The sequence below is a fragment of the Trichosporon asahii genome, assembly GCF_000293215.1.
Source record: "Trichosporon asahii var. asahii CBS 2479 unplaced genomic scaffold scaffold00050, whole genome shotgun sequence".
NCBI lineage: Eukaryota > Fungi > Basidiomycota > Tremellomycetes > Trichosporonales > Trichosporonaceae > Trichosporon > Trichosporon asahii.
Genome location: NW_014040874.1, coordinates 933,970 through 947,378, shown reverse-complemented (window position 1 = coordinate 947,378; position 13,409 = coordinate 933,970). Strand labels below are relative to the sequence as shown.

Genomic DNA, 13,409 nt, shown 5'->3' with positions numbered 1-13,409 from the left:
TTCTTTCTAGTCACACCGCGTTGCGTTAGCCTGGTTTTACATTCACCCCCATCGCGCCCATCGCGCCCAGCTGCCCCCCCATCAATCGCGCGCGCCTCAACTTCCTATCTTGCGCGCACCAACAAGTCTCCGACTCTTCCTGATCAGCCAGTGGCCAATAATCTCGCCAGGTCGTCTCAGCTCCCCTGCCCCCAGCCGCACAGCCTGCCCGCACGCGCAGAGCGCGCACCGCCGCCGCCGCCAGACATCCCGTACTTCCAGACTTCTGCATCGTGCAACACTTGCCTGTTACGACCGGCTCGCCATCGTCTCATTCTTTGTGTGACCCGGTGTCATCTCAACGTGCGTTCGATCGCGATCGGCTACCTCGTCACGACACGGCATAGACGCACGCACGCACGCCGCACGCGCTGCGCGAACTTGTGAAGAAGGAGCCTACGAAGGTCCGACGGGCAGCTGGTTGCCTATCTGGGGAATCAGTCTCGGTCCACCGACTCACCCGCCTTCGCGCTCCCTCGGCATTCCGGTCCTTCGATCCTGCGCGATCCTGATACCCATCCCAACACCCGTGCGCCTCGCGCCTTGCACTGTGCATCCTCGCGCCCTCTTCTGAGTTGCGATCCTGCGGTATCCTGTAATCCTCCACCACTTGGTTCGGACAGTTCTGTCCCTGCAAACGGCCGTTATCCTTCGACTGACTTGGGACTGCTGCGCCACGGCTCCCTAGCGTTAGATCGCTAGATCGACCAACACCAACAAACCAACCAAGACGACCTATCGAGCCTTTTGACCTCATCGCGTCGCCCGCCGCGCGCCCCGCCCGTTGCCTGACCGCCTGGAGCGCCTGCAACGCCAGAACCTTACGCCACCGCCGCCTGGGATCCCTGGAAGGCTCCAACCTCTCCTAAGACATCCGTGAATAGGCGGTCACCTGGGCCACCTGCGCCGACTGTTCAACTCTAGCATCAGCTGGGCGTGTGTTTGCCAGGATCGATACGCATCTCTCAACTCAAAGAGAGAGAGAGAGTGCGGAGCGAGGCCCAAGCTTGAACGTCCCTGTGTGACCCTGGTACCCCGCACAGGCACTGGGATCAAGACGGTCCCATCTCGCCCAACTCGCAGGTAGTATCGCAGTACCATGTCCTGAGGCCCGACCTGCATCCCAAGCATACCAAGGACCATCTCTGTGCGCTCTCTTGCGCCGCAGATGTAATATAACATACCGCATCACTCTGTTCCATCACTCTCACATCACCCAACACCACCCCCACCCCCACCCCCATCCTTCCCGACACCCGACCGATCATCGCAGCTCCGGGAGCTCGAGAACGCTTGGATGTCGCGACGAACCGGCCACGGCAACGACCTCGATCGCGCTGGTCCCCGTCGCCTCAGTCGCTTCCTCCATTCCTGCGTTCTCATCGACGTCGAACGTCCGCGGACCTCGATCATCGGCTGGAACTTGTCTTCTCACTCCGGTAGCCCGCGCACCCAGGACTCGTCAACAATGGCTACCGCCCCGCCACCCCCGCGCCCACTGGTGCCGCCAGCGCCATCAACAAGTTATCGGCGGCCATCGATTCGCCAGCGGCGACCATTCAGCAGGAAATCGCAGCTCCGACCACTATCCCACCCCCATCCCCACCCGTTACGATACTCGTCGATCCCCGAGGGGCCTTCGTTCAACTATCGCATGACGGTCGCGTCCGCGGACCAGCTGCAAGTACAGGCGCAACTTGCGCAGCAGCAGCAGCAGTCTGGACCAGGGCCGCGAAGAAGACCGAGTGTCCTGCGGCGATCGAAGCAGGCGGCGCCGAAACGCCCGCCGTCATACCCGATGCCGACGACGCAGTCTCCGTGCCTGCACACAGTGACGAGTGGAGTAGTGCTGAACGACCTTGGCACATCGTCTCCGCCGCGAAACGCCTCTGGACTCGGGGAGCCAATAGCGTCGACGTCTTCCGCCAAGAAGTTTCCTCTTCAACTCGATTCTCTGGCCAGCCAGAACACTTTTTTTATATTGCGCGCGCGTTTCTCTTATGTGTGTCGCTCCGCGTTGATTTCGGTGTTCCGTTGTTGCGCGCGCGTATGCAGTTAAAACTTCGTGTATCAGCAGCAAAATGTGGCCAAACAAACAAAGGGTGCAACAGGATGTGATCTGAAACTGACCGGCGAAGGCCGCATTTCATCATAGGGAGAAACGTGCGATAAGAAGGAGGGTTCAGCGGCTGAAGCCGGCGCGCCACGCGTTAGCTTGTCTAACGCGTAATGCGCGAATATGAGGGAGGCAAATGAGGGATATGAGCGGAGACCAATTGAATCGACCCTCGACGCGCTCTCGCTCTTGCACGGATCATGCCAGTCTAGACCTGCATAACCCAGGCTAGTGGGACGTGACAAGACGCTAAATGAGTGAATTGAACCCGTATGCAGTAATGTTGCAATGTTCGCCACCATTCAGCAGGAAATCGCAGCTCCGACCACTATCCCACCCCCATCCCCACCCGTTACGATACTCGTCGATCCCCGAGGGGCCTTCGTTCAACTATCGCATGACGGTCGCGTCCGCGGACCAGCTGCAAGTACAGGCGCAACTTGCGCAGCAGCAGCAGCAGTCTGGACCAGGGCCGCGAAGAAGACCGAGTGTCCTGCGGCGATCGAAGCAGGCGGCGCCGAAACGCCCGCCGTCATACCCGATGCCGACGACGCAGTCTCCGTGCCTGCACACAGTGACGAGTGGAGTAGTGCTGAACGACCTTGGCACATCGTCTCCGCCGCGAAACGCCTCTGGACTCGGGGAGCCAATAGCGTCGACGTCTTCCGCCAAGAAGCACGAGCGGCGGCGGACACTGAAAGGTGCGCTCTCTGATTGTGAACCTGGTGCAGCGCCGCCCCTCGGTGGAGACGTACGCCGAGGAGCCGATAAACCTGGACAGTCCCGAGCTGCTCGGCGCGCCGCTGCGCCCGCACCGCTCGCCCGACGCTGCGTCCTTCATCGTCTCGTCCAAGATCATGGACACGGAGCTCAAGCCGACACGCTCGTCCTCGCCCCAGCGGCTCAGCGTGCAGACGATCCAGAGCACGCGGAGCGCGCGGAGTGCGCGCAGCGTCCACCGCTCGTCGACAGGACATTCGCTCGTCAGCGGCATCCTGCCGAGTTTCCGCCGCCGCTCGCTCCTGCGCGAGCGGCTCGTGTCGCACTTTTCGACCGACAGCTCAGACGACGAGACAGACGACGAGACGGCCACGAGCCGGCGCACGAGTGCGCGGAGTGCGCGTGCCAGTGCGCGGAACAGTACCCGCAACAGTGCGCGCAACAGCCGCACCAGTGCGCGGAACAGTGCCCGGGCTAGCGCTCGCGCGAGCGGAGCGCGCGGGGGCCGCACCTCACCGATCTCAAGATGGACAGGATGGACGACCTCCCGCCCATCAAGAAGGTGGAAGAGAAGCAGGAGAAACCAGAGTGCAGCAGCGTGCTCTTCGGACGCCGCTTCTCCATGCCCGTGCCCCGCATCAAGAGCATGCCCGAGATTGTGCGCCCGTTGCGCCGGCTCTCGTTCCAGCCGCGCGGGCACTCGCTCGACCGTATCGCCTTCTAACGACCTTGCTTACAGTATGTGCGGCCAGTCCCCGCCAGAGGCCAGGGGACTGGCCAGGACACTCATATCTTTTTGCCCCGCATCTGAACGCCGCTTTATCTCTTACACGACCTTTTACGTTTCTCAACTTTTTTGCGCTTTTCACGACCAACACTCATATCACACACACACAACTATCCAACATCCGTCAACAGCTTCTTTTTTGTCCCCCGACACACCAAACCAGGGATCGATCGCTCCGATTGCTTTGTTTCGTAGAAAAAGCTCTCTCCGTTCATTGTATGTTGTTCTGGTATGAAACGATTTGACATCATTTGAACGACACTTTACTCTGGGTACACCTGTTTGGTGTCGGGGCGCAGGCTGGGACATATCGGATAGAACTCAGCGTCTCACGAATGCGAAGAGCAGGATGGCAGCAGAATGAAGGACATGCCGTCAACATGGCGGCGGACAATTCTGTCCATCGGTTAGTATGTTGGGCGGATCGCAGTGTTCTGACAATACACCACACACCACCCAGATCACTGCGATCTGGGGATGCGGCTCTGGCCTTGGCACAGGGTCCTCCTGTGCGGGTTCAGTGTACGAGTGGAGAACGAGGGCTAACTTGCTGCGCGCACAATTGGTATCGCAGGAGGAGTCTCTCGATCTTTCCGCCCTCTCGGCCACGTCCGGCTCGCGGACCGCACACTTGAGAGTATGACGCGCGTCCTGCCGATCAGACGCACGCCTGAACGTCTTGCCTGAACCGTCGTCCGTCTTCCGCAGATTATTACCTGGGTTATAACTGGGTTCTTGTCGACTTGCCAAGAACGGTATAGAGTGCGGAGGGAAGCGGGCAGCTGCGCGGAGACATTAAGAGTCAGGAGGGCAGTAGTGGGATGCTCCCGGTCAGAATGTTCGTCAGTTGGACCGTCTCAATCGACTTGCCACTCTGTCCACGCTGGAGCGCTGGAGAGCACAGGGTCCTGGGAACGAAGGATGCTGGCGGTACCAGGCTTATGACGGCATGCATGTCCAAGTCAGTAGTATGCATGTAGGTGTGAGGTGCACGGATGATTAGTCCAAACTGCCACTCGCACAGACAGAGGGCGTGCTCTCCTAGTCGTCAATGGATCGGTCCACTGCGTCTTATACACCTTTCCCGGCCTCTCCGATCCCTTCATACGAGGCGGCGACTGAAGAGTCACTTTTGACAGTTGAAGGGTTGGTACGATCTCAAGAGATGAGCTCGGAGGATTCTCCGGTGTCCAGAGACAGGTAATCAAGGGAGTAGAAGTAAGGCTAAGCCTAAGCACACAAAGTGCCCGAGACTAAGGAGCTGAGCATTCCGGCGCATAGCCTCGAGTCAGGACAGGCGGATCCGGAGGGCTACTTCCAGTACTTCCGCAGACTTGGACGCATCTGACTTTTTACGTGCAAGTGTGCAAGCCGGTGGCGCGACGAGCATGTTTACTTCCCCGCTCTCGCTCGCTTGATTCCAAGCTTGGGCTATAGTGCACTGCGAGCCGCAGGAGCACTGCTGTGACGGTGTCCGCTGCGCTACCGTGGCGAGCTACACGCTACGGCCGAAGCTGCCGTATCAGGCATGCAGGCATTGACATGGGGGATCGAGGATCCGTCCCGGGTTCAGCGGCTGAAGCCGGCGCGCCACGCGTTAGCTTGTCTAACGCGTAATGCGCGAATATGAGGGAGGCAAATGAGGGATATGAGCGGAGACCAATTGAATCGACCCTCGACGCGCTCTCGCTCTTGCACGGATCATGCCAGTCTAGACCTGCATAACCCAGGCTAGTGGGACGTGACAAGACGCTAAATGAGTGAATTGAACCCGTATGCAGTAATGTTGCAATGTTCGCCATGTTCGCCACGGCACGGACGGAGTTGGAATTGGCCGGATATGTGCATGAAGACTGGGGTACAGCCGCGTGTATGTGATTGTGTGCAGCCGATGGGTTCATATTCCGAGTTGCTCACCTTGCTCTCTGCTGCCGAGGAAGGCTCCGCTCTGCTTGATGCTGCTCGATCACTGCTTGGATATCGCAGATCATGGCGGAAGTCGATCATGTGACATTTCTCTGTTGGTAAGGTTGGACTCCCGCTTGCTCAGTGTGCAATGTGGTGAGCTAGTGATCTTGATGCTGTGTACATCGCTTGCGGGAGGCTGTTTGTTGATCAACAAGTCGGGTGTGGATGACGTCAGGGTGCGTGAGACAACAACAACAACATGAAGTTAAACGGAGATGGACGTCTGCCCGTTCGAGTTGGATCCACGCTTCGACCACGTTGCACCTCTCGAACGAGGGTTGTGCCACAAGCAGCGGGGACAGTGGGCTTAGCGCAGTTGAAGTTCTTCCTATGTGAAAGTGGACAAGTAGTGTTAAGTAGGTGACGTTGATAAGAAGTGGGATGTGAGACCCGGGTAGCGCAGATGGCGTTATGAGTGGGTCGTTGGGTGACCGGGTGATGCAGCGCACCCAGGCAGAGGCTCCAGCCAGCGTACAGCACCCAAGGACTGCAGTGACCAACGTGCTGCACTGCACCAGCGAGCCCCAGCGAGCCCCAGCGTGGGTGGATCACAGAGTGATCCTTGCACGTGACTGTACCAGGCAGGAGAGCAGAGAGTGCACTGGCAGAGTACTATTTGGCATAGTGATCCCATGGTTTGCAATGGGTGAGGAACGTACGGTGCGACCAGCAGGCCAGCAGCACAAGGCAGGGCGCAGGAGCACAGGGGCGGGTGCAAAACCTGGTGGGACGGGAGTAAATTCACAACACTGGGCCCTTCACTGTTTGGCTGACTGGACGCCCACGCCCGCCCAGCAGAGCCCGCGCCTGAGAGACCCCCCATAGTACTAAGTGCGAGTCCCCACCAGGCCGACTACTCATTCTCCCACCCACCACTGTACCACCACCCACCACCGTACAACTGCACTCTCATACAACCAACCACTCACCGTACTACTACCACCACTACCAACAACCACCACCTACCACCCATCCACCTCCATCCACCAACCCTTACCCCATCCTATCAACCGTGAGCATCGCACCAAAGCATCCCCACACCACCACCTCCATCCTCTTTGCTACTTTCTTCGCACCCGGATCCTTTCTCTTCTTTCTGCCCCTCCTTCCTCGCTGTCGTTCCATCCATCCAACCCGGCCACACACACCCCATCCATCCATCCACATCCATTTGTTGTTGTGACCAGGGCCAAGGCGCGCCTGATTTCAACATTGGGTGGAGGGGTGTGCGCACCCAGAACCATACCTCCGTGCACAACGCGCTACCTCACCCCGTCCATTCTGAGCGAATGGATGTCGTCGTGTCAGCCTAACGCAGTGCACGGGAGAAGGGTGGTGGGGCAACATCGCGCCGTCTGGTGGTGGTGAGCACCCATCCACCAACCACCACCCCACCAACGCGTTCCCCTACTTCCCCCGTGCCCGCCTGCACATGCATGCGCCGTCCGGGTCCATCGCGCTCGAGAACGGGGTGGATGCGTCCGTTCTGCGCCTGCCTATCCGACCTTGGGAATTGACGCGACCTTCCTCGCGACCTTCCCTCCCTCCTTAGGCCGGCCAGACACAACATGACCTACCTCCACCGCGGGGTCCCCATATCTCGCGTTCCACCCAACACGTTCCTCACGACGACCACACCTCCAAAAATCCCCGACCCGCACCATCCCTGCATACTGACCACCACCCTTACCACACATGCATGAATGTCCATACTGACTCTTCCAGATGCCTAAGGTTTCCACCAAGGACGACAAGAAGGTCGCCAAGCGCGGCAAGAAGGACCCTAACAAGCCCAAGCGCGCCCTCTCCGCCTACATGTTCTTCGTCCAGGACTGGCGTGAGCGCATCAAGTCGGAGAACCCCGACGCCGACTTTGGCTCGGTCGGTCGTCTCCTCGGTGCCAAGTGGCAGGAGATGAGCGCCTCGGAGAAGAAGCCCTACGAGGACAAGGCCCAGGCCGACAAGGACCGCGCCGCCAAGGAGAAGGCCGAGTACGACGCCGCCAACGGCAAGAAGAAGCGTAGCGCCAAGGTCCAGTGAGTAACCCGAGATAATCCCCAGATGCTAACTACTTCCAGGGAGGACTCGGACTAAGCATCTTTGCGTTGTCATCCCGAACTTTCCGTGCTGCTCTTTGCGTCTCTCCCCTGTCCATACCCCAGTTGATTCTTTCGGCTACGCTCTTCGTTTTTCGATCTTTTCCGGTTGTAGTTTTCCTCGCAAGATTAAGAGGGATCCTTCACCTGGCTGAGTCCGTTTATTTTCCTCTTCAACTCGATTCTCTGGCCAGCCAGAACACTTTTTTTATATTGCGCGCGCGTTTCTCTTATGTGTGTCGCTCCGCGTTGATTTCGGTGTTCCGTTGTTGCGCGCGCGTATGCAGTTAAAACTTCGTGTATCAGCAGCAAAATGTGGCCAAACAAACAAAGGGTGCAACAGGATGTGATCTGAAACTGACCGGCGAAGGCCGCATTTCATCATAGGGAGAAACGTGCGATAAGAAGGAGAGGAAGGGGTGACGTAAACAGGTGAGGCGTACGAGGGTTGCAGCGACTGCAGGCGCGGCGAAGCGAGGGTCCGACGTCAGAGCTCAACAAGTTGCACGGGTCCCAGCTCATGGCTCCATGGTCGATGGAACGCGTGTGTGAGTGACGAGGCTACGGTGTGCGGTGGGCGTGGCAGCGGGTTTCGGACGTTGGTTGCTACGCGCCCCATGATGAGGCTTGCGCACACACTAACCCGAAGAGATCTGCGCGGGCTGGATACGAATGCTCTGGGGCGGAAAATCCTTGGTCTGCTGGACGGCAGTGGCCAGTGGCCAGCGGTGAACGGAAGAAAAGCGGTCGGCCACCCCTGCGGATGGCGTCTAAACAAGCCTATGAGCTCCAATTACCACCTTGAGCCAGTGTCCTAGTATCCCTTAGTTCCAACCAAAACCGCACCAAAAGTTGGGCCTCGCGACATAGCCATACCCCGCACTCCGGCGCGCCAACCTCCCTTGATTCTTTGATTCTTCACAATCCACCTGTCCGTCCTCGACACCGACCTCACCCCTGGTCCGTTCAAAAGGCCCGTCTTTTGACACTCCGCCTCCCTCGTCTCCGCCCACCCCCCGGAGACAAGTCGAAGCGCCAAGCGTCACCGCGTCACTTGCTCCGTTTCCGCCCTCGTCCGTCCATCGTCGCCGCCCAACATGCGCATCACCAAGGCCCAGTTCAAGGGAATAGATCAGTACAAGTACTCTTCCATCGACAAGAGTGTCCTGTCCCGTACTGTTCTCGCGCCATGGTGGAACTGGCTCGTCACCTGCTTCCCCATGAACCTGGCCCCGAACGCGGTGAGTACGCATCGTGTTGAGAGCGTGAGCGAGCGAACCCCATGACTTTAATCGCACGACGAGCCTAGGATCTCGCGCTAGTCTGGCGCTTGTCGACCCGATGCTGCCGGGATGTACGTAGGGCAAGCTGACCCCCAGATCACCCTTCTCGGTCTCTGCTTCGTGTTCGCCAACGTCCTCACCCTCCTCTGGTTCGACCCGACCTATGAGGGCAAGGACCTGCCCACTTGGGTGTACTTTAGCTTTGCGTTCGGCCTCTTTGCCTACCAGAGTGGGTAGCTGAAAAACGTGAGGAAGTTAGCTGACATCAGGTATGGACGCGATTGACGGCAAGCAGGCGCGCCGCCTGGGTATGGGCTCTGCGCTCGGCGAGATGTTCGACCACGGCTGTGATGCGATCAACACGTCTCTCGAGGTCGTGCTGGCCTGTCACGCTCTCGGCCTGAATCGTTCCTGGTGGACTGTCGCGAGTGAGACGATGACTCTTCTCAACTTCTACGCCTCGACCTGGGAGGAGTACCACACTGGTACGCTGTACCTGTCCGAGTTCTCGGGCCCGATCGAGGGTATCGTCATCATCGTGCTCATCTACCTCGTCACGGCTATCCACCCGCTGCACCAGCACTTCTGGCAGCAGCCCGTCGTCAGCCTGCTCCCGCACGCTGTCACGACTCTCACCGAGAACCTCGACAAGGCCCTGGGTCTCAGCGGCACGTACTCGTTCAGCCAGATCCCGCTGAACATTACGTTCATGATCTTTGGCGCGTTTGGCACCGGCGCCAACATTCTGAACGCGTACTACAACGTGATCGCGGCGCGTCTCAAGGAGAAGAAGTCGGCGCTGACGCCTCTGCTCGGCCTCCTGCCTTTTGGCGTGCACACGGCGATCCTCGTCTTCTGGCTTCAAGCCGAGGTGCGCGGCGGCGTGTCGATCGTGCACGACGGCCGTCTCCTCCCCTTCCTCGGGTACTGGGGCATGGCGGCCGCGTACCAGGTCTCGCAGCTGATCCTCGCGCACGTCACCAAGTCGCCCTTCCCGTTCTGGAACGGCATGATGGTCTACTCGCTCTTTGGCGCCATTGACGCCAACGCGCAGTGGCTCTTTGGCCGCCAGCCCCTCGTGCAGAACTCGCCCACGGCCGCAAACGTCTTCATCTGCATGTCCTTCTTTGTCGCCCTCTTCAACTACTTCCGCTTTGCGCGCGAGATCATCTGGCAGATCTGCGAGTACACGGGCATCGCGTGCTTCACTGTCCGCAAGAAGGACGCGAACGGGCAGTGGGTCGAGGCCGGAGAGGAGATCAAGAAGCTCCAGTAGGCCTCTTCAGCTTGCACACTATCGGCTTTCCAAAAAAGCCGGTAGATAGAAGACCTAGACTGTCTCACGCTTTACCCCCTCTGTCTAGTCGTCTTGAAATGATTCTGTCGCCGAGAACCTTGCGTTTTCTGCGATCGTGTCTTTGTCCCCTTTTCACCAAGGGGACTATCTTATACCTTATACCTCTGGCTCTTACGGCTATAACATGCATATTATACAAAAAACGGTCCTCTATCTGGCCTCGAACTGGACGACTGGGCGTTAGCTTGTTTTCCTTGCGGCCTTCTACAGCTGGAAGGAGTGTGCTGAAGATTCGGGGGCGAGGATCGCAGGTGATGCTGGTGTTTCACCGCAGATCGACGCATTCTGCTCATTGTGAGGGCCCCTGCATTTGTGCGGCGGACGCAGCATACAGCACATGCGGCGGACAAATCACACACAGCACAGAGCAAGCCCTCCTCTGTTGCGGATCCGCGACGATCGACGCTGAACACCGCCGCAGCTCCCTTCCTTCCGTCCTTCCAGCATCCATCCCTCCATCCGCCTACAACTCACTCTTGTGCGTCCGGGGCTTGTACATGACACGGTGTCCGCACTCGCGACAACGAATGAGCTCTCCCATCTTGATCTGCGTCTTGGCACCGCAGTCTGCTCTGTCAGCTTCCACTCCGCCTTGTAGCTCACCTCCACAGAGGTACTCGCTCGCGTCGGTGGGCTTGGGGGGCTGGCGCGGCGGCATGTGCGACTCGTCGGGGCGCGAGGACTGGTACGGGTTGGACATGGTGCTGGTTGTGTGGGCCGTGGATAAGAGCAACAACACAAAGGACGACAACCGGAGATGACTGATGGCGTCGAAGATTCTTTCCTGGCTCAGGAGGTGGCAAAACAAGGGGGACAAACGGCAAATTTCCTAATCCATTTAGTCTCGTGCTACTAATGCGCCAGTGTAATCCCAATAGCGCCATTTTATGACGTGTGCGAGCAGCGGGCGTATCACGTTCATTCCAAAAGTTGCAGAATGGCAGGTCCACCTCCACACTGCAGAATTGCTTGCCAGGCGAGCATCATCGGCTTGCATCGCTCTCCGTCCCACCGTCTCACCGTCTCAACAAGGACACGACAATGGCGCCCTCCGTGAACAAGACGAAAGCGAAGGCCAAGGCGAAGGCTGCTCAGCTGCCTGTTGACGCTGCGCCGGCGGGCCAGATGGTCGACAGCTGGAAGCCGGCTCAGGCGCAGAAGGCCGTCAAGGCGCTGCTGGCGTATGCGAAAAAGCAGGCCGAGAAGGCCGAGGAGACGGAGCTGCTCGGGCGCGACGAGCACGTCTGGCTCAGCGTCAACACCAAGACGGGCAGCACGCGCAAGAAGCTCATGCCCATCAAAATCCAGCTGCCGTCGCCTCCTCTGCCCCCTCCGCCCGCCACTTCTGTCTGTCTCCTCGTCAAGGACCCGCAGCGCGAGTACAAGGACCTGATTGCCAAGCACGACATCAAGTTCATCGACCGCGTCGTCGGCGTGACCAAGCTCAAGGGCAAGTTCAAGCCGTTCGAGCCCCGCCGCCAGCTCCGCAACGACCACGACCTGTTCCTCGTCGACGACCGCGTGCTCCCCCTCATGCCCAAGCTGCTCGGCAAGATGTTCTTCGAGGCCAAGAAGCAGCCCATTCCCGTCAACCTCCAGCGCAAGGATCTCAAGCAGGAGCTTGGCCGCGCCATCCAGTCCACCTACTTCCACCCCTCGACCGGTACTTCCCAGTAAGTCGACAGCTCTGCGTGACAGCGTTCGCGAAGCTGACACCCCAGCTCGGTCAGGATAGCCACCGTCGGCGTCTCGACGCCCGAGCAGGTCATTGCCAACCTGACGGCCGCCGTGCCCGCCGCCGTCGACCTCGTCGGAGGATGGGACAATGTCCTCTCCATCGGCATCAAGACGAGCAAGTCGATCCTCCTCCCCGTCTGGAACGCCCCGCTGCAGGGACGGTTCAAGGACGCCGAGGCTGCCGAGAGGCCGACGAGGAGATGGAGGAGGAGAAGCCGGTGAAGACCGCCGCCAAGGCCAAGACCGCCGCCGAGAAGCCCATCAAGGAGAAGTCGGCCAAGGCGGCGGTCACGCTCGGAGACAAGAAGAAGAGCTCGACAATCGGCTCGGGGGCCAAGAAGGCCAAGGCGGCTGCGGTCGGAACGAGCAAGACGGGCAAGACGGGCAAGGCGAAGCCCAAGGCGAAGTAAGGGCGGGCGCGCACGCAATGGTGTATTCTGGATTTTCTGTATGCATTCTATAGACTTCTTTATACCAGCTGACCTGCTGAGGAGGACTGACGGACGGCTGATGTTTGTGGGGAGTTGGGATGGGGTGAAACTTACAGGAAGAGGTGACTTCTGCCGGCCGTTGAGCAGGTTGGGCACCTCGTATTGACGTGCGCGCAGAACGAGCCGCGTGCAACCTGGTTGGATCCCCAGCCATAGCAGTGATTAACGATTCGTCCTCAGAGCGCGGGCGCCCAAGCCTGTCCAACACTGACAATCTTGTGCATTAGGTCCACCCTTCACAGAATCATAGGAGGCACATGCGAAAGGAGGGTTCCCGGACCGATGTGCGCAGAGCAGCACGAGCCTCGCCGGAGCAGGGCAACGTTCGCGACGTCCGTACTCTCTCGAGAAGCTCATTCCTATGAAACGCGATGCAAGCAGGACAGGAATTTTGGCACCATCGTGAAGGCAGTACGAGGTGCAGAGCATGCAGAGCTGAGTGGGCATGTCTGCCAATGAAGTCGGCCAGCGCTCTGCCTCGAGATCCGCCGATCAGGCAGCAGGGGACAGGCTGCCTTCTTTCCCCTGCAGCAGGATGTGCGCCCCTCTTCGTCGCGCTGTTCCTTCCAGCGCGTTCTTGTATCCAGGCTTCTTCCCAACGTACTCCCAACTCTCCATTGTCGGCTGACAGACGGCCACAAGTTCCCGCCCATCTCCTCGAACCGCCTTCGCCTTGCGACATCCACCCTTTCCCCCCCAACCCCCCAAAGCCACCAAAAGCACTTACCCGCCACTGCGCTCGCCTGCGCTCGCCTGTGTCCAGTATGGCCGAAGGACTTACCGACGGGTCTACCGGTCCCTCAGACTTCATAGAC

The 13,409-nt window shown here is 59.2% G+C and overlaps 5 protein-coding genes across 5 annotated transcripts; 4 read left to right on the top strand and 1 right to left on the bottom strand.

The window, feature by feature from the left end:
• Positions 1–2,443: 2,443 nt before the first annotated feature.
• Positions 2,444–2,869, top strand: A1Q1_01572 (uncharacterized protein; the record flags this gene model as incomplete). Its single annotated transcript, XM_014324611.1, has 1 exon — positions 2,444–2,869. The coding sequence occupies one exon, from the start codon at positions 2,444–2,446 to the stop codon at positions 2,867–2,869; it is 426 nt and encodes a 141-aa protein (XP_014180086.1).
• Positions 2,870–7,355: 4,486 nt separating this feature from the next.
• Positions 7,356–7,724, top strand: A1Q1_01571 (nonhistone protein 6; the record flags this gene model as incomplete). The annotated part of the gene is made up of 2 exons (XM_014324610.1): positions 7,356–7,666; positions 7,709–7,724. 2 exons carry the CDS (start codon positions 7,356–7,358, stop codon positions 7,722–7,724), a joined length of 327 nt encoding a protein of 108 aa, XP_014180085.1.
• Positions 7,725–8,823: 1,099 nt separating this feature from the next.
• On the top strand, positions 8,824–10,285 carry A1Q1_01570 (diacylglycerol cholinephosphotransferase; the record flags this gene model as incomplete). Its single annotated transcript, XM_014324609.1, has 3 exons — positions 8,824–8,967; positions 9,049–9,238; positions 9,279–10,285. The coding sequence occupies 3 exons, from the start codon at positions 8,824–8,826 to the stop codon at positions 10,283–10,285; spliced, it is 1,341 nt and encodes a 446-aa protein (XP_014180084.1).
• A 544-nt stretch (positions 10,286–10,829) lies between these two features.
• Positions 10,830–11,066, bottom strand: A1Q1_01569 (uncharacterized protein; the record flags this gene model as incomplete). Its single annotated transcript, XM_014324608.1, has 1 exon — positions 10,830–11,066. One exon carries the CDS (start codon positions 11,064–11,066, stop codon positions 10,830–10,832), a length of 237 nt encoding a protein of 78 aa, XP_014180083.1.
• A 341-nt stretch (positions 11,067–11,407) lies between these two features.
• On the top strand, positions 11,408–12,513 carry A1Q1_01568 (uncharacterized protein; the record flags this gene model as incomplete). The annotated part of the gene is made up of 2 exons (XM_014324607.1): positions 11,408–12,039; positions 12,102–12,513. The coding sequence occupies 2 exons, from the start codon at positions 11,408–11,410 to the stop codon at positions 12,511–12,513; spliced, it is 1,044 nt and encodes a 347-aa protein (XP_014180082.1).
• Positions 12,514–13,409: the final 896 nt, after the last annotated feature.